The sequence below is a fragment of the Rhamphochromis sp. 'chilingali' genome (assembly GCF_963969265.1).
Source record: "Rhamphochromis sp. 'chilingali' genome assembly, chromosome: 16".
In the NCBI taxonomy this organism is placed as follows: Eukaryota; Metazoa; Chordata; class Actinopteri; order Cichliformes; family Cichlidae; genus Rhamphochromis; species Rhamphochromis sp. 'chilingali'.
This window is the reverse complement of record NC_137943.1, coordinates 9129873-9154495: the sequence shown is the minus strand read 5'-3', so window position 1 is coordinate 9154495 and position 24623 is coordinate 9129873. Positions and strand designations below refer to the sequence as shown.

Sequence of the window (24623 nt, the reverse complement as noted above, 5' to 3'; positions counted from 1 at the left end):
CGATGCGAGATTTGAAAGTTTTTCCCTTTTCAGAAGGATTCTTGATTGTCTTGTAAATATTCTGATGAGCATATTTGTTACTACTTTTAGCCTTATTGAGTAGTCGCCTACAGTATGCTACATAACTGCAGATGCATATATTTACTAATACTATATTTCAATATTTTCAATACATAGGTACATTAATTTTTATTCCAAGTCTACCTGCTTTTTTATTACTGGATTGATTCATATATCATAAAATGATATAAGGAAAGAAGGATGTTGGCATGGACTGCATCCTAAATTGTCTTACTTTTATCTGGACTTTGAACGTGTATCAAGGTATTTTAAATGTTTCTTTATTTTCTTATAATTGATCGAGTTTTTCTATGCTTGAAAATAATTGAAATACTTTAAACAGAAAATTGTTTGTTTTATATTTTTTTTATTTTTAACAGTTGGACTGTTGGATGCCAGAGCTGTTATAAAAAGTCATACCTTTGCAACTGTGCGGCTACTTCTTTTCCGCTTCACTTCCTCTGCTTTGTCAAACTTTTCTTATTTTCTGAAAGGCCATTATTGTTGCAGGCCTTAGCTGTGTGCAGTATAGGCAAGCCGGAGGCAGTTTGTAAAATGTCAGCCAACACTCCCGGTTTTCCATCAGGCATTTGATGCTCCTGGAATGTCGTGGCTGCTTCTTGAATATCAGCTTGCCGTCAGCCCTTTCCTCATAACACAACTCCAGTTTCATACCTGGAATTACATCATAACGGCTGAGTGACTCTGTGTGTGTGTGTGTGTACATACATAGTGTAGCGTAATGTAGTACACTGCTTATACAACCTCCTGATTGCCTGTCAAGACGATTGCTCTGTTACCATGGAAACCATGTGACAAAAAAAAAAATCAGGTTACCATGGGCAGGTGCATATGAGGTGCAGTATGATCATTTGTGGCTCCGTCTGTTGCCTGATGCAATATGACTGCAAGGGGAAGCTGGGTTTGACAGACACAAAATCCGTTTTGCGGTGTGTTTACTATCACTTTGAATGTTTATCTGAACCCGTAAGATTAAAAACACTAGAAATATTAGGGATTAGGAAGCTTCCCCGCACAGTCGTTGACTCCCAGCTGCACATGTCGAGGTTACATAAATGTATTAGACAGGAATCCGAGGGAGATGTAGGCCAGACAGTTAAATGTTAGAGAGTTTTGTGTGTGTGTGCTGCCTTACAACACAGCAAAGGCATTTTGATGCACTGCACCAATTTTGGAACAAAAGACCTTATAGCCCAGACCACATCACTATCCTCCCACCACCTGCACCCCCCCATACCTTCCTTCCCTCCTCCTCCCCGCAACTTTTAGTTCAAGACTGAAACAACAGTATATCAAGACCACAGCCCTGCCTACTGTAACACATTTACTCAGTCATCACACAGACCCACACGCTCACTCCCTGCTGCCTAATTAAACTGGCACACTGTACGTACTACTTACAGTAGTGCGCATATCTACGAACATAAAGTCAGTTTGTATGACTATGTGTGTACATAAAGCCTACTGCGCGTTTATCTTTCCCTTCCTTCTATCTAAGCAGACACGAACTTTCGGCCATTTTTTTTTTGGGTGCTTGTTGTTTTCACCAAAACAAGGAGCTGTTCTCAGGTCGACGCTGAGCAGCGCCTTCCGGTGAACCTCGGGCTACTTTGGAGGAGGGTAAAATGATCCCAGATCAGTGTCTGTTTCGGTGTCACGCCATCCCCCCACCGCGCAGCTAGGCGCGCGCGAGCCTCGCGATAGCCTCGCCTACCAGAATCAAAGCTCCGCTCGCGAACTGGATGCTGACAGGCGCGCGTGCGGTCATCATGCAAAGGTTACGTTGGATCGGTTTCAACGAGTCTCGAAAGAAGCCGCTCCTCCGCAGGACCCGCACGGAGCACAAAATGCGAGACGTCTAGCGACTCCGACAGCCACGGAGTTACTCACGTTTACCGGCCCGTTTGGCGACGGCAGGTGTCAAGAACCATGAACGCGAGTTCGGGATTTCCGCGAACGGCAGTGTGTACGCTGGCTCCTCACGGCGGTAAAGTGGCTTCATGAGTGTCCAAAGTAACAGTGGAAGTGGTGGTGGAAGTTTGGAGGCGACGCCATCTTGGTCGCAGCTCTCCTCGTCCCCAACGATTTCTCAACCACAAATAACGGCGACCGCAAAGAGCAAGGAAGGTACACCAGCTCACCCAAGTGCACGACCCGCTCGCATTCTCCCCAAAGTGCGTTCTTTCCCCCCCGAGAAGTGGATTATTTTGGCCGTGTCGAGCTAGCGTTTGTTCAAGTAAAAAAAAATGGATGTCAAGTTCAGTGATGCCGTGAATTGGAAGCCAAATGTCAGCTGTCAGTTCAGTTGATGGCCAGTCTAAGTAGCAACGGGCTATCGTGTTTGCACAAAGGCAGTGCTAGCTTGTTGTTTCGTTTTGTTTCGCTGTCATGTTTCGTGATCTCTTGTCACTCGATCGCCGTCGATCCGAAAACAGTGTTTTTGTAGCAGTTTGTAACATCCTGTCAACAGCTTCTAGTGGAATATTAAACAACGCAGCTATGCATGCATCCATTAATGCGCTGTAATGCATGACCCCGCTACTTTGAACTGCCAAACAGGCCGTGGGTTGCACTTTTTTAAACCAGTTTGGGCGCATTTGTTGTTCCACGTCTTTTGCTATGTTGTTGACGTGATGTTATTTACTTGTGACTCGGAGTTGCTGGATGTAATGTGACAAAACTGGGCAAATATCAGCAATCGTTTAGACTCTTCCAGCTAAGGCCATTAGTTATAGGGCAGAGGAAAATTACTGAGACAGCGACGATGTTACGAAGTTAGTCCGAATATGCGTATCAAAATATGCGTAATAGGTACCATACCGATATAGGATACATGTTCAAGACTATTTTTTTTATTAAAATATTTTTTTTACGCAAGACCAATAACAATAATGTCCAAATAGACAAAATAATTCTCCCAACACGAAGGTCTAGCTTTATAGATCACTTAACCCAAATGTTGTCTGTCCTAAAATAACCCTACACACTATTGATATTTTGTTGTGCTCCCAGTTTGACTGCACAAAGGTTTCATAATGTCCATTATGCCTTTTAAGGCTTGCCCCTGTGCCAGAAGCTGTGTAAAGATGACAGCCAGGAAATGTCCAATAAGGAAACAAACACTTGCAGCATACAGCAGGGAGTATGAAGACCAGCCTTCCTCTCACTTGGGAAACTGGTTGTTCTAGGCCCAGTCTGACTGAGCGTGTGTGAGATATATATGTGTGTGTGTGTGTGTGTATGTATGTATGTATATATATATATATATATATATATATATATATATATATATATATATATATATATATATATATATATATTTATTACTCAACAGGGTGAGGAGAACTGATGCACACGTGTAGCATTTCAATTAGACACACTGCTGCCGTCTGCTTCTTTTTTGAGTGATGTAGCAACTTGTTATTTTTCCTCCATCTGCAAATGTTCAGAAGTACTGAAATCCTGAAATGTTAAACTGCTTGAGGACAGTGCAATGAGGATGTGTGACAGGCTAACTTTTAAAGAAACAATACTGTAGATGGGCCAGCTGACAATTTTTGTGTTGGCAGACTCAAGCCAGCGCGGTCTGTTCTCGTCCCATTTCTCTAGGTGTAAAATGACCTCCATGCTTTCTGTTTGTACTTACAGTGTCACTCAGCTGCTGTAATTTCCAGCATATATATTGCAAACACGTCTTTTGAAGGGCTGCCTCCTTCCCAGTCGAATGAAATGCATTTTTCTATTTTTATTCTCCTTCTAATTTTTCCTCATCCCATCCCTGATACTGTCGGCTTATGTATTTTCCTGCGCTCGTTTTTATTCCTTTTGGGTATTTTTATTCTTTTTTTTTTCACAGCAGTGTGTTCTGCTCTAATTCTGTATAGCACGATTATGGGTGATAATATAAGCGTCTCACTGTATTGTGCTTTTGTCGTCATTCCAGGCCCAATGGAGGAGCTGCACAGCCTGGACCCCAGGAGACAGGAGCTGCTGGAGGCCAGGTTTACAGGAGCTGTCAGCGGCAACACGGGAGGCAGCACTGGGAGCATGAGCGGCGGTGCTAAGGTAACACAGTACAGAAGAAGAGATAAATAAATAAAGCCTCCATTTTCATATGTCTTGCTCAAAAACAGTTAGCTAGTGCACAAAAACTTCTTCAGAAAATTTCCCTTTGTGTGTCTTTGTTTCTTGACTCGTTACAGAGCTGTAAATGCCTTTGTTTTTCCCTACTGTAGGAGCTACATGAGAAATTAGCTTGAGTGTGTAAGGGGGAAAAAAACTGCCAATCCAATCTAGTTGACAATTGGTACTTGCTAGCTGTAGAAAACATGCTTTACGGAAGTTAAAGCAGCAATGGCTAACTCCCACCATGATCAGAAGTTGCCAAAAAGCGCTACGTCACAATCCCAGAAGTAAAAATCAAACACGTGTTCCTGCTAGTGGAAAAGCAGGCAAAAAAGTTCCTGTTTTCCTAAAAAGGAGGTCATAGTTCCTGGAAATGTTCATGATTTGGAAGAGATCCAAGTGACACACCTTAGGACTGCAGAGACTAGATTCCTGTCAGATGAGCCAGCCGCGTCGCCTGCCTTCAGCTTTTGTTTTACTGCTGTTTACGTTTAGTGATCATTATAGAACTTGAATAGCTGACTTGTGCTGACTGTTCTCTTGTTCTCTGTGTTTGAATTCTTGCTCTGAATAGGGTCTGGCTAATGAATCCTCTAACCACAGCTATGGAAGTCTGGGATCATCTAGTGACAAAGAGTCAGAGGTGAAACTCACATACAGTCAGAGCATATTACACCACTTAATAAAGAGATGCACAGTAATATGTGCTTATAAGCATAGCCATATTGTCAGTGTTTTCCTTGCACTGCCCACTCTTTCTTTTCTGCCTCTCCTGCTACCTCCACCTCTCCCTCTTTTCTCTTTCTAGAACTCTGATTTGAAAAGAGGGAGCTCTCCTGCCTACTCAGTATGTACTCTTCCTTCCTGCTGCTCTTTCCTGCTGAACACCACCACAAGATCCTGCCTTGTTAGATAAAACACAGGGGATTCATGCTTTTCTTTTTTGTTTCATATCTATTTACAGACTCCGGAGAAGAAGCACTCTGAGTCGTCCAGAGGGAGAAAAAGGAAAGCTGATACCTATTCAGAGAGTAGTCAAGGTATGGTGGATGTCTGCGTTAAAGCAGCATGATTCGGGGGGGGTTATTGATGGCTGACATTGAATTTGAACTGTTTTGTTCTGTTTTTGCAGGAAAGACCTCGACACGTGGGCCCAAGATCAGTGACTATTTTGATGTGAGTATTACAAAAACTGCTCTTTCTTCTTATCATTTCGAACCTCTTTCTTAAGTCTTAAGTTTATCCTCTGTTCAAAGTTCCAGGGTGGAAATGGTTCCAGTCCAGTCAGAGGTCTCCCATCAGTTCGCCGCTCTCCGCAGAACTCACACTCTGCCCCAGGCTCCATCGTGAGTATTTGAGGGATGAACTGGGGCTTCACCAAAGTCGAGTGTCAGCCAAATAAGGATTATTTAGCACTGTGAATTCTCCAAAGCTACTCTAGTACACTTTAAGAAAACAATATGATAAGCAAATAAGCATGTGTCCTCTAAAAGTCTTGCTCAGGGATCAGACTTACTTGATCGATTATTGGCATTGTGTACAAGTAAACGTCTGTAAATTTAATATTTATAACAAAACTTTTGTGTGCGTAGATCCGGCAGAATAGCTCCTCACCTACTAGTCTGTGCTTTGGAGAGCACAATCTCAAAGCTTCCTCAAGCAAATGTGTCCAGGTAAGAATTACACACTGACATGATGAGGCTTTTTTCCTTTTCCTTCTTCTTCTTCTGCTTCTTTTTAAATTTTTATTCAGGCAGTTGTCGTCTCTTACTGGTGTCTGTTTATTTGGCTTTTTTTAGACTGAACTGACGGGCCTAAAACTCGCTGCCCTGGAGAGCAACAAAAGTTTGGACCTGGAAAAGAAAGAAGGGCGAATAGATGACCTGCTCAGGGTGAGTTAGATCTCCGTGTTGATCAGCAGTTGATGAAGGATGGACGGCTGTTCAGATCGCATGGGGCTGTAGTCTCCATATCAGTCAGTTGGCCAGTATGCTTTAATCTTCAGGGTTACTTTCAAAGGAGAGGAAGTGCCTTTAGTGCCTGGCTCTGACTTGTAAAACATTTATGTTGACTGAGTGTTTACATGAAGATGGATCCAAACTAAACTTGTTGGTCTGGCTGGCTAGCATCATTTTAAATAATCTAGACCATATGTCAAGGTTTTTGTTGCCATGTCCAGTTGATTGATTGGCAAGTAGGCATGATTGTAGTGGACCAAGATTTTCAAAATCACACTAGGTTTATATTACATGTAAACAGTCTTTCATTGTGTTCCTCTTTGTTTTGTTTTTTAACAGGCTAACTGTGACCTGCGACGGCAGATTGATGAACAGCAAAAACTCCTGGAGAAATACAAGGAGAGACTCAACAAGTGCATCACCATGAGCAAGAAGCTGCTCATAGAAAAGGTGTGTTTTCATACACATACATACATTTGGCTAAAAAACAACATGCTACATTTAAAGCTGATCGTTTCTCTTTAACATGTGAAAGAGGAGATGATGCAGGAGTGTGTTACCATGTATTAGCTAATGTTTACTGAGTAAACGTGAAGCTTATTGTTTGCAAAGGTGACGACATTAAAGAAAAATACATTTCTTAGTCCAGTGTTCTCTGGTGTTTTAGCTTTGCTGTGGTTGTACAGCTGCTGAGAGAAAGAAAAGCGTGTTTCGGTTGGTAGGTTTTTGAACATCTTCACCAGCCACTTGTTCTCATTTGGATTCCACTGAGATAAATGTAGTATCACAGTGGTGGAAGGACTTGGTGTTTAAACAACCTCTCTTAGTTCAGAGTTGTGTTGTTTCATAATATTTAAACGTTGCTTTTAGTCTGCATGGTAATTGATCAGGGTTCATCACTGGAATATTTTGCTAGAGTCCTTAGCTTGAATTGAAAACCGTATCAAGCCTCAGCTAAGATACTTCAACAACAGAGCCATTGTTCTAACTGTGTGCCTGCCTGTTTTTGTTGTGTTTTTTGTTTTTGCCCACAGAGCACTCAGGAGAAGCAGTCATGTCGCGAGAAGAGCATGCAGGATCGCCTCCGTCTCGGCCACTTCACCACCGTCAGACACGGAGCATCCTACACAGAGCAGTGGACTGACGGATACGCATTCCAGAACCTGATCAAGTGATGTGTTGTTTTTTGTTTTGTTTTTAAATCAAACACAGTCAACTATTATTTATAGTTGACTGTGTTTGGATTCTTTGTGGAAAAAAAACCATTTTTTTCACAAGTGATTTTTCTGTGCAAGCTTCACTTCACAGCCAAGAATATAAACAGCGATGAGTTGTCTATATCCAGCCTTAGTGTTTGCCGTATGATCCATTTCTTGTTTGTGCCTTTCTTTCTACACAGGCAGCAGGAGGGCATCAACCAGCAGAGAGAGGACATAGAGCGCCAAAGGAAGCTGCTGGCAAAGAGGAAGCCTCCAAACCCTGCAGCTCCCTCCCTCTCTGTGGCCTCCGCATCTGAGCCCAAGCAGCGCAAAACGAAGGTGGTTAACGGCAACGATTCTGACCCCTTCCTGAAACCCTCCTTGCCCCAGCTGTGAGTACAATGAAATAAGTATATGCTGTCTGTGAGAATGATACTAAACTTCTCTTCATTGTTTTCTATGGGTAGTTTTAACTTTCACTTTTGAATATTTATTTTTTTAAAGTTACTGAAAGCCGTGGTTAGCAGTGGTGTCATTTGGAATTAGGAAAATTCGATTTCTATGTGTTTTGGCAGACTGACCCTCGCTGAGTACCACGAGCAGGAGGAAATCTTTAAGCTCCGCCTTGGACATCTGAAGAAGGTGAGTGTTAAAAAAAAAGGAAAAAAAGCATCAGCTAATAAACCAACTGTTTGTGAAAACATTGTTAAAATTCTGCTAAAAGCAGAATTTGACCATAACTATGAGTGAAACGCTTTTAAACTGTAAAATGTTTGAATTTCATGGTTGTCCAGGAGGAGGCAGAGATCCAAGCAGAGCTGGAGCGGTTGGAGAGGGTGAGGAACCTTCATATCAGAGAGCTGAAGAGGATAAACAACGAGGACAGCTCAGCGTAAGTGTACTCGGCAACCCCGCTGAAGGATCTTGTTTACTGACAGTTAAGACGTGACTGTGGATGAGCGTTAGTATTATTTTCCACAGTGGTCATTTAGTAGAGCCGATGAATGAAAACAAAATTAATGTGTAATAAAATCATCAAGTGGTCACATAATGAATATAAATCACAAAGAAGTTGGTGATTGCCTTGAGCAGCTGTGTACTCATTAGGTTAATTCCTCATTCATTGGCACCGAAACTTGCTGTATCACAAGGCAGATGATATAATAGAAACTTCACACATCCTGAATGTATGAATGGTTAGTATTTTTTTATGCTGTGTTAATTTTTTTTGCTCACTAAGCATCTTTCTCACTCAGATTTAAAGACCATCCCACCCTGAATGAGAGGTACCTTCTGTTGCACCTGCTGGGCAGGGGCGGCTTCAGTGAAGTCTATAAGGTATTGTCTTTGTGGAAGGACTGCGCTTTTCCTGTTTTCTCTTTGGGCGTATGTATGTTTACAGACAAAATGTCTGAGTGTGCTTTCCTTTCACGTGCAGGCCTTTGACCTGTTTGAGCAGCGCTATGCTGCTGTTAAAATCCACCAGCTCAACAAGAACTGGAGAGAGGAGAAAAAGGAGAACTACCACAAGTAGGTCTCATCCACAGACACAAAATAATTGAGGTCCACAAAGACAACATGTTTCCCTATTTACACATGCTGTTTTGACACATTTTCCCTTCTAGGCATGCATGCAGGGAGTACCGGATACACAAGCAGCTGGACCATCCCAGAATAGTCAAACTGTATGACTATTTTTCCCTGGATACTGACACGTGAGTGACCTGTGACATCTGCCAGCTGCTGCCCTGCTGGGTTCACATATCCTCAGGATGCGCCTCTCTTAGCACTGTGTTAAAAACTTTTTTTTCTAATGGCTGTAAACCAGCATGGTGCACACTAGTTAGTGTTGAAGCTTCTCAAAGACCAAACCCAGTAAATATTCAAATAATGCATGAATTGTTTGTGTTGTGCCTCGAGGCTCCAGTTCAGGGTGGTATCAGATTAGAAAATCACAGTGGAATGTATGATTCAGTGTTAACGTGCTCTGACAATGGATGTTATTTTTTGAAGGTTTAACTTCTGTCTGTGGGTGTTAACTCAGCACATGAGCTGTAGTCACCCAGACTCGGAGGGTGCTTAAAGGAAGTGGCAGCCAGTCTCACATACCTAAATGAGGGCATTATATGTTTGTCCAGAAAGACAGTTTAAATATTTCTGAGGTTACTCTTGCTCATATTGTACCGACTTTGCAAAGTGTTCCTTGGATAACTAAGCAGCTCGCTTACATGGCTGGAAACTGAGATCGGTCTCATTAAATAGCACAAAGTCCTGACCCTGACCTCTGACCTACATATGGGGGAAGGAAATGTCTCTTCTTAGCCTCTAGGCTTTCCATCTCCTGAGAGAAAGGTATACTGGTTAATCAGTGTATCTAGCTACTTAAGGATCACTAAACTGATGACAAGCTGAAGTTGCAAAGACTGTTCTCGTCTTGTTTGTTCATCGGGTTTTTTTGTTGTTGTTTTTTTTTGTTTGTTTTCCTCTGTATGTAACCATGTGCATGTGTCTTTGTTAGGTTCTGCACGGTGTTAGAGTTCTGTGAAGGAAATGACCTGGACTTCTACCTGAAACAAAACAAGCTAATGTCAGAGAAAGAGGCACGCTCCATTGTCATGCAAATTGTCAGCGCGTTGCGCTACCTCAATGAAATCAAACCCCCCATCATCCACTACGACCTGAAACCTGGTTAGTCTCCTGGTTGACATGAAATCAAAGTCAATTGTTGTTCCTCTAACGATTTTTAGTGTTTCACTGTTAAAGCAGGATATCTGATTGTTAAACACTTACTGAATCTCCTGCGTTTGTGGCAATTAGGTAACATCTTGCTGGTGGATGGTACAGCATGTGGAGAAATCAAAATCACAGACTTTGGCCTGTCCAAGATAATGGACGATGACAACTATGGTGTTGACGGCATGGATCTCACATCACAGGGAGCGGGCACCTACTGGTAACACACACACACACACACACGCTAATACTCTTCCCAGACTGACAGACAGGTTAAACCCATGATTGCAGATTACCTGAAAGAGACAGCGCACTAAATCTGTGGGCGTATGTCGTGTATAAATTGTGTCTCTGCGCTACTAATAAGCTGTACGGTGAATTGTGACTGAAATATGGTAGGTATAGAGTCAAGTATGGATCTGCACAGGTTACAGTCCTGAACTTACCCACATGAGAAGAACAATAACAAAGATGTCACATGCAGCATGCTATCGCATAGAAGGAAACAGTGGAGGGCTAAAAGTGCCGAAATAATTATTCACAGATGTATTTATTTATGTAAATGTGTCAGAAATGAATTTCAATTGAAAGTAAGGAAATAAATAGATCATAAATAAATTTATCAATAATTATTGAAAATATTTGTTTATTATCTAAAAACATTGAAGTATTTCACTGTAATTATTTCCTGATTCGTGTGCTGCAGTGCAGCATGAAATCGTTTAAACTGTCGCTACAGCTCGTCAACGTCTGATTGGTTACCTTGCATATGTCTCAAATAATGGACTGATGGGAGTGGTGATGTGGACCATCAGGTATCCCAGAATGCATTGCGAAAGCCAGCTATTAACTGACCGAATGATCAAAATGCATCGTACCCACTAAGGAAAGCCTGCTCCAGGCACACAATTTTCAAAACCCCTGTTGACCCTCACCACTCAGTGAATGGTTATATAATTATCCTATGTTCTAACTGACTAGTGATGTCTTATTGATTTTACTGTTTTGTCTTCCTGAGCAAATTGGTTTGGTCGAGATTAATGAGACAAATTGAAAATTCATTTTAGCACTTTTAGTCCTCTGTAAGTCAGAGCGTATAGTTTTATTTATAAATAAATTTGCAGCACAAAAAAAATGCACAAAGCCCCAAATTTTGGCCTCTTGTCGAACAGCTGGTGCTCTGTATGCAAGTGTGTAGTTGTGGTATGTCTGAGTGTGTAGATTGTGCCAGGAGAGATCACACCTCTACCGACCTGCCCGCGTATGGAAGCAGCTCAATTCAGTTTTTTAAAGATAATGTCATATAGTTCTAATCTGATAGCCGATGTCCTTTTTTTAAAAATCTGTTTGCTTAATCTTGTATTTAGGTACCTTCCTCCAGAGTGCTTTGTGGTGGGGAAGGAACCACCTAAGATCTCCAACAAGGTGGATGTCTGGTCTGTGGGAGTGATCTTCTTCCAGTGCCTCTATGGACGCAAGGTGCCGCATCGTAACACCATGCACCACAACATCCAATGTCAGATGAAGTGACATGAACATTTTGAATTTGAATCTTGTGTTTTGTTTTTACAGCCGTTTGGTCACAATCAGTCACAGCAGGACATCCTCCAGGAAAACACCATCCTCAAAGCCACAGAGGTCCAGTTCCCAGCGAAACCACAGGCCAGCACAGAGGCAAAGGTAACGCACACACAGACACGTTTACAGACACACGAGGGCATTTACATCACCTTTATTGATACAGCTGCTATAAAATGGATGCTGCTTGCGCTTAGTTTTACTCCTGTTGCTCGATATCTCAAATTGCACGAACATTATGTTCATAGTGATGCAATATTTCAACATTAATGCAATAAAGCTGAAACTCGGGACTGAAAAGTAGCCTGTAAATGGCATCTCCTAATGACCTTTAACCACATAGCATCTTAATGGTGAGTTAATAGAGGGCGCTGTGGATAAAATCTTCTATATTTTACACCCATCTAAAAGGAATATCCATAGATTTAATAACCATGCTGGGACGTCTGTTTTGGGCGCAGGTAATTCAATACCTGACAAATGGATCTGCTGTTTGACAGTAATGCAAAATCCTGTAAAACCCAAAGTGACATGAAACAGTCCATCAGTAAATAATCACATCTGGCGAAATTTAGAGATATTAAATCGAGGCAAACCTTGTGTAGTTGAAGAGATAAACTTCTATATTATTTTAACACAAATGTAATGACCTATTTGTCTGTGGTGTGAAAGAAATCAGAAAAGTTCACTGGTTTTAGTTTCTCACATTTCAAGATGATTTTTTCTTTTTTTAAGCGTAAGCAGGGTGAGACTTGTGTTGCAGTTTTGGCTACAGCTGCACACTAATGTGTTAATAATTAACAGAGATTTAGTTTGGCAGTCCAGCGACACGTTGACACATGTTCGTTCATCTGAGTCAGCTGCAACCAGTAGTTTCCTATTCCTCGACTTTAGTTGGGTGGGACAGCCAGACACACATGATTCATTTTAGTATTTCTTTAGCTAGCTGCTAGCTACGCCCCTTCCTTTATCACGTCTTGTTTCCTACCCTGATATCATTCAGCTGTTTCTCCAGAGAGGATCTCGTCCTACACTAGACTCCGACTACAAATTTCAGAGCTGAAGTAGCTGACAGTAGTCTGTGTTCTGGCCTGAAAATTTGCTGCAAGCTGGAGTGACACTCAAATGAGAGCCTATAGCTGGTGGAGAAATGTTAAAAGCAGAATAAGAATACCCAGCCACCCGCAGTTCACCTGTGAGAGACTTACTGGAGAAGCAGCTGATAATATTGCCTTTTCATAAATAGGATCTAAATTAGTGGCAAACAGTAACAAAAGGTAGAGTAGCATATGTCTCCTATCATTTTAATTTGTGCTCTTTTGTGCTCTGCAGGCGTTTATCCGCCGCTGTCTGGCCTATCGCAAGGAGGATAGGTACGACGTTCACCAGCTGTGCTCGGACACCTACCTCCTCCCTCACATGAGACGCTCAAACTCCTCCGGCTCTCTGCAGCCCTCCGCCTCATCTCTTCCCACCTACTGACTAACATTCTGATGGGACCGTCTGGCCAGTCTTGAGGCAGGAATGTTCATCGATTAGTAGATGTGGATCTTTGTTTTTTCTTTTTCTCCACCTGAGCTGTTGCTAAAATGGATACATTAGCAACAGAACAGGAGAAAAGATGGAAAAATGAGAGGAAGTAAAGGCTGATCATGCTCTTGAACTCAATTACGTGAGAGAGGAGACGGAGTATAAAGCGAAGGAATAGATGGGGAGAAGAGCGGAAAGCAGATGACGACGATGAATCTAGAGGATTTGTTTAAGGAATTAACTCCTTAAAAGACATTAAATGACCTGCTCCCTTCTCGTAGCTCTATATACATCTACATGTAGACACACGCACGTAATAAAACACCTCATGAGGTGGCTAAAACTCACGTCAACATAACGCTGCAGTTACAGTCTCGATGCTAATGAGGGCGCTGACCAGCAGGGGTCAGAAGATGGGGGTTAACGGACACGCAGAGGAGGCACCGGTGTTTGAGGCGACCTGCAATTCATTTTAATGAGACGCCCGAATGACTTTACCTGTAGCCTCCTATCTGCACCCCACAGGGATTAACTTAAAAAGTGATCTGAGACGAGGACTCTGAAGTGACCACGTAACCTTTATCAGACTTGATGTTTAAAAACAAAAAAAAAGGAAAAAAATTACATATTTCTGGATTCAGTTTGCGTTTCCAATCCAGATTACCTTCATCTGGTCTCCTAGCTGGCTTTTAGCACTGCAATGTGGGCTTTATTCCCGCTTCATCAAATTTCACTTCCATTTACTTTTTTTTTTATCCTCCTTTTTGTTGCTTTACAACATAATTGAGGTCTACAGGAAGTGGATCTGTGAATCTGTCTTAATCGTTTTTTGTTCAGGTAAAAAAAATCCGTCATGTTGTACCCCCCGCCCGCCCACCAGCTCTCCTGAAGAAGAGGGGGCGGGGGGCTGGATCAGCTGTTGCTGTCATCAGGACGCAGAATTGGTTGTAGATTTCGCGTGCAGGAGACGTCAATCATTAGCAGATCAATAATATTGAGGCTTTTCCTTGCTACCACTTAGCTCCATTTAATTTGTATCTCCTCCTGAAAGCTGTTCTCAGTTTGCTGCTATAAGTGTCGCTTTTAGTTTGTAACACGTCTGTGAATGATTTTCACCTCGCATATGTGCATACTTGAACTGTGTTAAGAGGATTTTTTGTTTGTTCTTATAAAATAAGACGCCCGCTGTGCTGTTCAAGGGAATGCAACACATTCTTCTGCCACCAACATTCAGCCTCTGTGTTTTTGTTTTTTTTGGTCTATTTCCCACCCACAAAACTTTTTTTTGATTATTTTGATGTAAAAGTCCGACAGACCTATAGAGCAAAGGCCCAGTGCGCTGTGTAGTGAGAAATGTTCATGCCAGCAGAAGTGTGCACGCTCCAGGTTGGCTGCGGTTGCAGCAAGATTTACTGCGGCTAGAGTTTGAGTGGATATATCCAAATGTTGTCATTGTCTAAATAAAACACTTACCTGTATGGTTTTGTGCCTTTTAAGCCCTCACAAATGTAGGCAACGTGGATCCCGGATTGGTAAGAATTTTATGTGCCGCAAGTGATAAGGGGATTGATAAAAATAATGCTTTAATTTAAACATTTATCCTGAATTGATTGTTGAAATGTTAGCTGTCATATGGGTAAAAAACAAACAGAGAAACTCAACATCAATTCAGAAACATTACAAGAGCATTAAAGTGCAGGAGAGGAGCTCCCATGGCTTGTGTGAAAGTGAAAGCAAGTGAGGAAGTGGAATAACAAGTTTCAAGTTTAATAAAAGAAACAAACACACCGCCCTCTGTTTTCATCTGCTGAACAGAACGGTGTGAAATATCAGGTACACACAGCAAAACATGTTTTAATAGAAATACATCCATTAGTAAAGTAAAAGCCATATCATGTTTGGAATCTGATGCTAGGCTTCGTCGTTAAAAGATTGCCTGACAAGAACTAGTTCCTGCTGTGCGACCCATATTTCCTGTGGAGGGTTATGTAACTTTGGTGGAAGTGCAACAAGATGGAGACTGGAGGAAGGCGATAACACCCATGTGGTAATTGCCAAAGAAAGTGCGATATTTATATTTATGTATGCGTAGCTATAGATAGATGGATAGATATAAAAACTTGGTAGTCACTTCATTAGTTACACTAATGGAGACAGTTTTTCCTTAAGAACTTCCCTAAGTCTTTGTGGCATGGATTTGACAAGGTGCTGGAAACATTCCTCAGAGATTCTGGTCCACATTAACATGATGACATCACAGCTGCAGCAGATTTATTGGCTGAAATCCAAGATGACGATGTCCTGTTCCACCACATCCCAAACAGATTGAGATCTGCTGACAGCGAGCTTGTCATGTTCAAGAAACCAGTTTGAGATGATTGAGTTTTGCGATGTGTGTTATACAGGCACGATGGATACACTGGTAATAAAAGGGATGAACATGGTCAGTAATGATATACAGGCAAGTATCGACTCAGCAGTCGATACTGAGTCCGAACTGCTGGTACAAGGCAGGATGGACCCATGCGTTCATGTTTTTTATGCCAAATTGAGAGCCTATCATCCGAACGTCGCAACAGAAATCAAGGCTCTTCTGACTGGGCAGTGTGTTTGCAGTTTTCTGCTTCGCAGTTTTGGTAAGCCACGTGTGAAGTTTTAGTTTCCTGTTCTTAGCTGACAGGAGTGACACCTGGTGTGTTCTTCTTCTGCTGTAGCTCATCTGCCTCCGGGTTCTGTGTTTTGTGTGCTTAAAGACGCTTCTCTGCATACCTGTGGTTATCTGACTTCCTCATCGGCACAAAGCAGCCTGTCCATTATCCTCTGACCTCTGACAATTCAGTTTTGTTTCAAAATTTCAATCCTACAGTTCAATTGTAGGACAATACAAGATTTTGGAGTTATCAAATATGATCTCCTCCCCCCCCCCCCCCCCCCCCCCCCCCCCAGATAAAATGCAGAAAACCGATAAAGAAGCAGGTGACATGGGGTACCCGACACAGTGGCCGGTGAGTGTATTTTAATGCTGTAGCAGGCTTGTGTTACAGTGTGCAATTACAATCTCACCTGAATGTGGTTAAAAGGTATGGAGGGAAGAAAGGATTGTAGTAATATGGATATTTTATTCATACAATTTATTTTGAAGGCCATCAGTTTGAATTTTACAAGGTTAATTTGAGAATGTCTTAGGTTAATCTTGGCCCCCAGCATCAGTGGGGGAGGTGCATAAAACTGAACATACAGAACTAAAAAGTGTGTGTATCCACAAAGACAGAACATGCTGTCCTTCATCAGATTTATTAGCTCTGTTTGTGTATCGTTGCCTTTTATAAACCTCCAGCTCGGTAAGTTTCAAGCATGTGCAGGATCTCTTTTCCACTCCACAATTACTGTCACTTCTAACTACAGTCGCTTTTAAATGCCAAAAATAGGTTTTTAGTAATCACTACACATAAGAATAGGGTATGTGATTGCTTATATATATTAAAAATATAAGTATTTTAGGTATGAGTATTATACCAGTATACATACATCTGCAGCGTCTATAACCACTGATGTCATTTCCCCCTAATTAAGGACCTGGAGGAAGTTCAATTCACTTTGTTTTTTTGCCATTATTTTCACACATTTGGAGTTTTTGTTCACTTTCAGGCTTTTATTAAAGCTTTTTTCTGCATTTCTCAAACACAAATTTCTCATTATCTATAGGAAATGTTGTAGCCTGAGCCTATTTATTCAGTCAGTCTCTCTTTTAGCAAAGCCTTTAATAATTATCCTCTGTTTACTTACAATTCCCCACGCTCATGTGCTCCTTTTGCAAAACTAACCACATTCTTACTCACTGCAACACATTTTGTACTTGTGATACACAACAGAAACCACAGGTGGCAGAATCAAAATATTTTTACAGTACGGATGTTTTCTTTTCTTCCTTTCACATGAATCAAGGTTGCTCACACTTGTGGCTCATGGTGTGATGGTATGAGCTGGATCAGAACGCACAGACTCAAAGGCGAATTGAAGATCAACATCAAGAACTTAAGAGGAGGGATGTTTTATAGATGTTTTTAAAAAATTTCAGCAGAAATGTAACTTGTTGATGTATCCATTTTTTTCACAGACGTGTTTTCATTTAGAAGAATTTTCCATTTCCCCTCCCAATACCAAGTGTTTGCAAGTCTTATAAGACACATGCATTGCTCTAGTAAAGATGTTTTAAATTTAATTCTTATAATTACGTTGCACAAGACTGTAAAATGTGTAAACAAATGAGATTGCAGTCTTATGAGACCAGCAATGCAATGCATATTCAACATGTATATTATCAGAAGGAGAGGTGCTATTTGAAGAATTTACAGGAACATTTTGAACCAGTAGATGTTTGAAAAAGGTGGAAAAGGTTTTTAAAACTTCATTTTGATGCAATTAGCAAGTTTTGTGTGTCTGTGTGTGTTTTGTTTTTAAGCATTTTGATTGGGGATTTAATACTAGAGCCCAACTTATACAGTTTTAACACTGATACCAGTTGCACTGAACAAACTGTGCAACATCAACACCTTTCTTTTTATCTTTTCACTTTTAAATGCTTATAAAGGGCGATACAGATAGATCAGCAAACAGCTGGTATAGCCTGATGATGTTGGTCTGCCGATGAGCTCTGTTAAAAATGTTCTGTTTTTATGTCTCCATAACTGAATTAAAGCTAATTTAAGTCATGCTTCAACATAACTGTCCAGAGGTGTTTCAGAACAGTTGCTGAGTGGTAAGACTTGCTTCTGGAAGGACTGTGCTTTTGTCTTGTTTTTCAAATGAAAATGAGAAAAGTGGGATAAAAAGTACAACCCAATCACATCAGATTCCCAGCGGTCACCATAACGTTTTCTGCTATTAAAGAGTACAGTGTTAATAGGAGAATCTTTAATGTTTACTGTATACAGATGTTTCACATTTTTGAAATATGAAAAAGACTGTTTGATCACTGTGACACGACCACACAAGGCTGAGCAGACTTCACATTTTTTATTTTCTGATGAGGTGTGTGATGAACTAGAAGTAGTGTTTTTTTTGTTTGTTTTTTTCCAGGTTGTGTGTATGATGTGAAAACTGTTTCGATGTGGTGTTGTCTAAAAATTATGAAAAAGTGTATCAAATTTTGAAAGACATGTTTTCTGGTGACTGCAATCTTTAGCACCTCGTATATGTTTGCTTTACAACTGAATTATTAGGCAGATGTAAATTTCTTTTGTTCCCCAAATATTTATTCTGTGGGTTTCTGAAATGCTGCTTAGATGCAGAATATTGAATCTTCTAGCTTCCCATACACAAGCCCTGCTGCACCAGTTTTCCATAATACCTTGTTTGTTCTTGTATTTTCTTTTTGGCCATCTTCATCATGTTGTTTTTGTCTATCTGGGACATTGAAAGTGCAAAGTAGCTTTCACTAGTAGCAACAAACATTGCACAACATAAATTGACACACAAAGGCAGCTGTTAAAATTAATTTGGCTTTATTGCGTGCCCTGTACATACTGCAGATATTCTCAGAAAGTTCTGTTACAGTGACACCTTGTGGCCATACTGCAGCTCTGCCACTCCACTCAGACCATGCCAGGAGATATGCTCTGCATTAAAAACCTCTCACAAGTTTAATGTATCCAGCAGCAAGTGCACACTCTACTCAGTAGCTCGTGTTTCTGTAAACCTCTGTATCCTCTGGCACGGCCTTCGGGCTCTCACTGTTCTCGGTGTTGTTGAGATGGTATGAAGTACAGATTTTGGATATACAAGGAGACACACAAGGGGAATAAATTTTAAAACACAAAGGTGGTGCAAAATAATGCAGATTCATTCATTGGGTGGAGACATACAGCAACAAAAAATGAATACATATGACTCAAATTAATCTACTGACTGGTGGTTCTATTAACTAATAAGAAAAAAAAAGATACAGGAAATTGTTGGTTGATCACACTCAGGATTTGTTTACTTGTTTATTCAGCAGCACAAACATTTCTTTTCTTGGGTTTATGGTCTGATTTCTTCCAGTATGGTGAGTTCCATTCTGGACTGGACTAATTCATTTAACATCTTACTTCCAGCTGTAATCCCGGTTTTTATCTTTATTATGTTGGCAATTCAATAAACTGTTTATCATCCAGATCCATTAACATAAATTGTTATATAAAACTTAAACAGAGAGGTTTTCCATACAAGAAAGGCGGAAATCTCAGAGGTCTTTGCCTTGTCTAACTGCAGAAGTGAAAAGTAAACTACAAATGAATGAGTAGACTTCATCTTCCGCAAGCAGTAGCTTAGGCAAGCTGCAGTGCTAACAGTTCCTCTGCGTTATGGCCATCAGGGAATACAGACACAGCAGTCAGACCAGTCTACAGGCGCTTTCCGTTCTCTGCATCCACACAAGCTTCCTTGCCCGTGAGCATGCTGACCTCTGTGTCTGAACTGATGCGTCTGTTCACTCTTAGCCAAATAAATAGAAAACACGGAGAATGACAGATGGAAGGATAAGCCAAACCAGGTGTGTTTAAGTTTGACGGGAAGTGGAGTCATATTTCCCACGTTATGACGACGTTAGTGTTGTTTCCGTAGGTGCTGGAGATTCCGTGGTGCTCGTGGATCCTGCCTCTGTGGGGGCTGTGGCTTCGGTGGCTGGATTAATCATGTGTGCTGCTGTGACAGTAACTGAAGCTGGAGGGGCGGCAGTGGAAGTTGGCAACATGGGAGTCAAACCCTGAGAGAGGACAGGAGGCAGCTGGGAGGGCAGCATGGTGGGCAGAGGAGGCAACGTGGCCAGGTTTGAAAGGTTCAGGGGTGGGAGTGGAGCCAGAGATGGGACTGTTGAAGACAGATAAGAGAGGATAACTGAGGTGCCTCCTTCATGTTAGTTTTTTTTTTTTTTAAACTCAAGTTAACTTTTCAAACACAGAACATTTTCACTTCACCTTCTTTTTAGCTGCTCTGTAGAGATTTGGAGAAATAAAGGGTCACAACACACGCTGGCATGAACATGTTTTTACCATCACGATCTGACTACAAACCATCTCCTGATCACACTCAGCTGCCTAAATGCAACAGTGCGTTTTGCTCACTGAACAGACTTGAAGCAGTTTACCCACAAGACTTCTTCCCTGGTTTGGTAGTAATTAAATAATATTTCATTTTCAAAAACTAAACTGATCCTTTATTCCATAAGCTTAAAAGCAAAGACTGGAGTAAAGTCTTCATTACCCACCTGTCATCCCTGCTGGTGGCTGTAAGGTGCTGCCGCCTGCTAGTGACACACCACTGAGATCTAGGACTGGCAGGTTGGGAAGGTTAGGGAGCGCTGTTAAGCTACCTGGGAGGGGTATCAGACCTAGAAATGCAAACACATCCACACAACCACCATAATCATTCATGTTCTTAGACTTCCTCAGTCTTATGTACACTGCTCTTCAGAATGCGTGCAGCTTTAATGCAGTAAACCACTCTAAAAGGTAAAACTAGGCACAAATCACAACTAAAAAAACAAAAGAAATAACAAAGCACCATTGCCACTGATGTGAGCAAAAAAAAAGAAGGCTCAGGGGAGAAGAAAGGGCAGGGGGTAGTTGATGAGGCTTTGTAAAGGAAAGTCATTCTGAGTGTGGGAAACGTCAACATGAATATATTCACTGAATGTGTGTAATGTGTACACAAAGACTTGTGTCTTTATTGAGGAAGGGTGTGAACCTTGCTGAAATCACCTGGTAGCGTGGTGGCTGGGTTCAAGCCGGCAGTGGCAGGATTCAGCGGAGGCAGAGGGGTGAGTGAGGGGTTAGTGGAGGTGGGCAGAAGAGGGACTGTAGGCAAACCTGAATTGGAAGAAGAGAGACATTAAACATTAGATGAGAATATTCCTGCCGTGTATCAAACTTAAAACTGGTGGATTTAACAAACGTCTGTGAGTGAAAGTGCAGACATACCTGTCTGCAGCTCGCTGGGCATGGTGGGTGGGGCTGAGGAGCTGATTGACAGGGCAGACAGTGACCCTTCAAGGCCAGAGGGAACTGCAGGTGCAGCAGGAGGAGGGGTGACTGCTGAAAGTTGCACCTGCAGAAGGTAGACATTTTCATTGAATCTATTGAAAAACATAACTGTTCTCTCCAACAGGCTGTGTGCATGCTAAATGAAAACAAACACTCAAACCCTTCCAATGCCGTACCTGCACATAGACCAAGTAATTTAAGCGATTGATAGTGGGTATCGATTTATAGCCCCACAAACTCCAAGACACAGGTACAAAAAGTTTCAACAGAGTCATACTTAAGCAGCTTTAAACTGCCCTGTTTTTTTAAATAAATGTGTACATTCTGACCTCAGTAAATCCGTCTTTCAGTGGACTGACAGGCTCACTGGAAGAAGTTCCAGGGAAACTGATCTTCTTCCCCTCCTCAAACGGCCGGGTGGGAATCCTGTGGAGGTATCCATAGCCGATCCCACAGCCAAGGCTAGAGAAGGGGAAAAGAACACTGAGAATCTAAAGTGTTCCCCAGTGAAAATCATTTGACATCCACCTGGTCTGAGACCTTTAATTTACCACCTTTATGCTCATGTTTTAAAAAGAGATTTAAATCGGCCTTTTTATTTATTCTCATTTTGGCTCATTTGTTCAAGGACATCATCATTAATAAAAATAGCTGACCTTACTTGGCTGATAATATTTATGCATTTCCATTTTTAATCATGTCAGATGCAAATAAATAGGACGCTTATTTTGAAAATACACAAATTCCAACAGGAGTCTGTGTATTACCTGCCCTCTCCTCCCCAGGCAGTGTTAGGTGTAATAACAACCTCTCTGCAGTTGTCAGTGTCTGTGTTGTACACATACAGTTTCAGGCCCTTCCCCTCGTGGCTCTCTATTAGAGAAAAGAGGTCCTCGGACTGCAGAAACAGGAGGACAAGAAGGTAAATCTTCAGGAACTAGTAACATTGAGTGAAAGCAGCAAGAACCAAGATAAGTATGGGTAACCAACCTCATTCATAACAGTATCGGCTCCAATTATATAGTCAGTGTGTGGCCGCAAGCCAGCAAGGGCTGCTGGGGAATTAGGCTCCACTTCCTATTAGACATAGAAAAATTACTGCTGTATCACACAGACGGAGATGATGCAACACACAACCTTTGTGGCTACCTACCAGGACATGCCACACGTTCTCATTGGCTCCCTCAAAGCTGCAGAAGCGAATGGAGACACCGAGCAAGCCCTGACCCCCCCACAGGTTGCTGGGGGTCACCGTGGCCTCCCGCAGCTCCAGAGTCTTTGAGGAGTAAACTAGCATCTTCACTGGTTTCTCGACATGGGCTTTCAACAAGTCCTTTAACGTGTCGTTGTCCTTGTTCTGCAGAAAATGAAACAAACATAAGTAGAGAAAGGGGCAACGGTGAACTGTAGCCTTCCATAAGGCTCTTATTTCATCCTGCCAGCTGCAAGTGCTGCATTTTCTCACCAGTCTGGTGTTGTTGATGGAGACGATGAAGTCAAAGAAAGGCTCCAGCCCTGCCCGGTGCCCAGGCGAATTCTCTTGAACCTGTATGAAAATGAGGGATATCCTCAGCTGCTAGGCTGTGATGCTTTATTGAAATTCAAGTTTCCTCCAAATAAATCGCGCTGATCAACATGCAAACTAGTCATGACTCAACTGGCTTACAAATGAGCAACTTCTAGGATACAAAGACGTCAAATCAGCCTTTGATCTGAGTTACCCTGTATACAAATACCACTGTGTGAAAACCATAATCAGGATGGGGGTCAATCCTACTCATCCTACACTCATGCTATCAAGTCTAGCCTCTGTGTTTGCCATTTTGATATCACTGTTACCACTACTGGACGACAAATACTAAACGCTCATTTTAGCTCACTGGTCGATTAATCAAAGGCTAAGCATATGTAAACAGGGTAAAAAGCCCTGTGCACAAGATAAGTGTCTGATAACGGGTCTATTACTAAAACTAGCTTGGCAGCTGTCATTCAAATTAGCGACGTAGCATCAACTAGCCCTACGGTTTCTTTGCTTTCAGCAAGCATATTTAACTAGCTGAGCAGCAGGCATACACAGACACCGTGATTAAAGATGCGTGTTGGGTTGACACAGCTTTAAACTACACATTTCCCAGACGTGGTGGTTTGCTGGACTGGAGGCCCCGGCAGTCATCCCCGGCCTCAAGTCAACACATACAACCGGGAATTCTTCGCCTCAGACCGGAGGCTAAGCTAAGAGCTAAGAGCAGGCTATAGAAGCTACAAACTCACCCGGAGGACGTGGTATCCCTCGGAGCCTCCTCCCGGTATCTCCACACTCTGCGAACCACCCATACTTTTGCTCTTTTAAGGCCTTTTTAGTTTGGTTTAAGGCCGCTTGTTACCCAGCGAGTTAAGAATCCTTAGTACTTCCACTCACCGGGTACACGTCGCCAAACGACAAGCGAACTGATGCGCATGCGTCATTACGTGGCAGGAAACAACGCCTTTTCAAAACTTTGAAATTCCTGTCGGTAATAGCTAATTAATATTAACAAGCCTCTATAGTGACAGACAGCAGCACATAAAATCCTAAACGAATATTCGTTCACATTTAAAAGAAAGATAAAACTGCAAAATGACTGTCACATATATCTTGCCTTTTTAATCTTACAATTTTATTTTATTTTATTTTATTTTAATCAAATTACATACATTTAGATTTATTCAGCACTCTTAGTTGCCTTTGTATGAAGTTGTGTGACTAGGTTAAGAAACCGGTCCTCATTTAAAACTTCTTCCTATAATCTATCTCTGTTACAAGTCTCTTATCAAATGCAGGCAGCGTTCATGCTCTGCTAGTTCACTACACCTAACCTACAAAAATCATTAAAATGTACCTGTAAAAACCTTTGTGTGCAAACTGGTTCAGTGAAAGCTGCGAAATTCATTATCTTAAACCCCCCCCCCCCCCCCCCCCCCCACAAACAAACAGAAAACAGAAAAAAAAGCAATCGACCAAGAAACTCACACCACTGATTCATTTAGAATTATTTAAAATAAGTTCATCTTATTTGTGTATAGCCTGCTCACACATAATAAATATTTAAATAAAATAGACTGAGTTTTGCTGTTTGTTCCTATATCTATCAAGGCACATTTTGTAATACTTTGTAAAGTTCTTAATTATGGTTCATATTAGCTCTGTCACTAATCTTACATATCCCCAAGATGTGTACTTACACAATTTGAATTAATACACAGTTGCTGCTTCTTGAGAGCAAACTTGACTAGAATATCTTCAAACACAGATGTAATCCTCAGCTCTAATCATTCACATGTTCTTCACACGTCCATCATTCACTCCACTCATGGTTCTGTACACCATGGGTGTCAAACATAGCGCCCGGGGGGGGGGG

The 24623-nt window shown here is 41.7% G+C and overlaps 2 protein-coding genes across 3 annotated transcripts; one reads left to right on the top strand and one right to left on the bottom strand.

Moving 5' to 3' along the window:
• The first annotated feature begins 1728 nt into the window (after positions 1–1728).
• On the top strand, positions 1729–14682 carry LOC308383437 (serine/threonine-protein kinase tousled-like 1-B). Of its 2 annotated transcripts, XM_080861390.1 has the most exons (22): positions 1729–2208; positions 4025–4146; positions 4781–4849; positions 5015–5053; positions 5171–5246; positions 5339–5382; positions 5463–5552; positions 5799–5879; positions 6006–6098; positions 6504–6614; positions 7199–7335; positions 7564–7755; positions 7939–8005; positions 8158–8255; positions 8620–8701; positions 8802–8893; positions 8989–9078; positions 9882–10051; positions 10181–10316; positions 11464–11575; positions 11669–11776; positions 13007–14682. In XM_080861390.1, exons 1-22 carry the CDS (start codon positions 2082–2084, stop codon positions 13154–13156), a joined length of 2286 nt encoding a protein of 761 aa, XP_080717516.1. In that variant the 5' UTR covers positions 1729–2081; the 3' UTR covers positions 13157–14682. The 2 variants fall into 2 exon arrangements, with proteins under 2 accessions (XP_080717516.1, XP_080717517.1); XM_080861391.1 differs by lacking the exon at positions 5015–5053 and having other exon boundaries at positions 1730–2208.
• Positions 14683–18691: 4009 nt separating this feature from the next.
• On the bottom strand, positions 18692–23683 carry LOC308413114 (Golgi reassembly-stacking protein 2-like). Its single transcript, XM_080907909.1, has 10 exons — positions 23497–23683; positions 22691–22771; positions 22379–22582; positions 22216–22302; positions 21993–22123; positions 21555–21687; positions 21163–21289; positions 20944–21051; positions 20451–20573; positions 18692–20053 (listed from the first exon to the last, which is right to left on the bottom strand). The coding sequence occupies exons 1-10, from the start codon at positions 23557–23559 to the stop codon at positions 19779–19781; spliced, it is 1332 nt and encodes a 443-aa protein (XP_080764035.1). The 5' UTR covers positions 23560–23683; the 3' UTR covers positions 18692–19778.
• Positions 23684–24623: the final 940 nt, after the last annotated feature.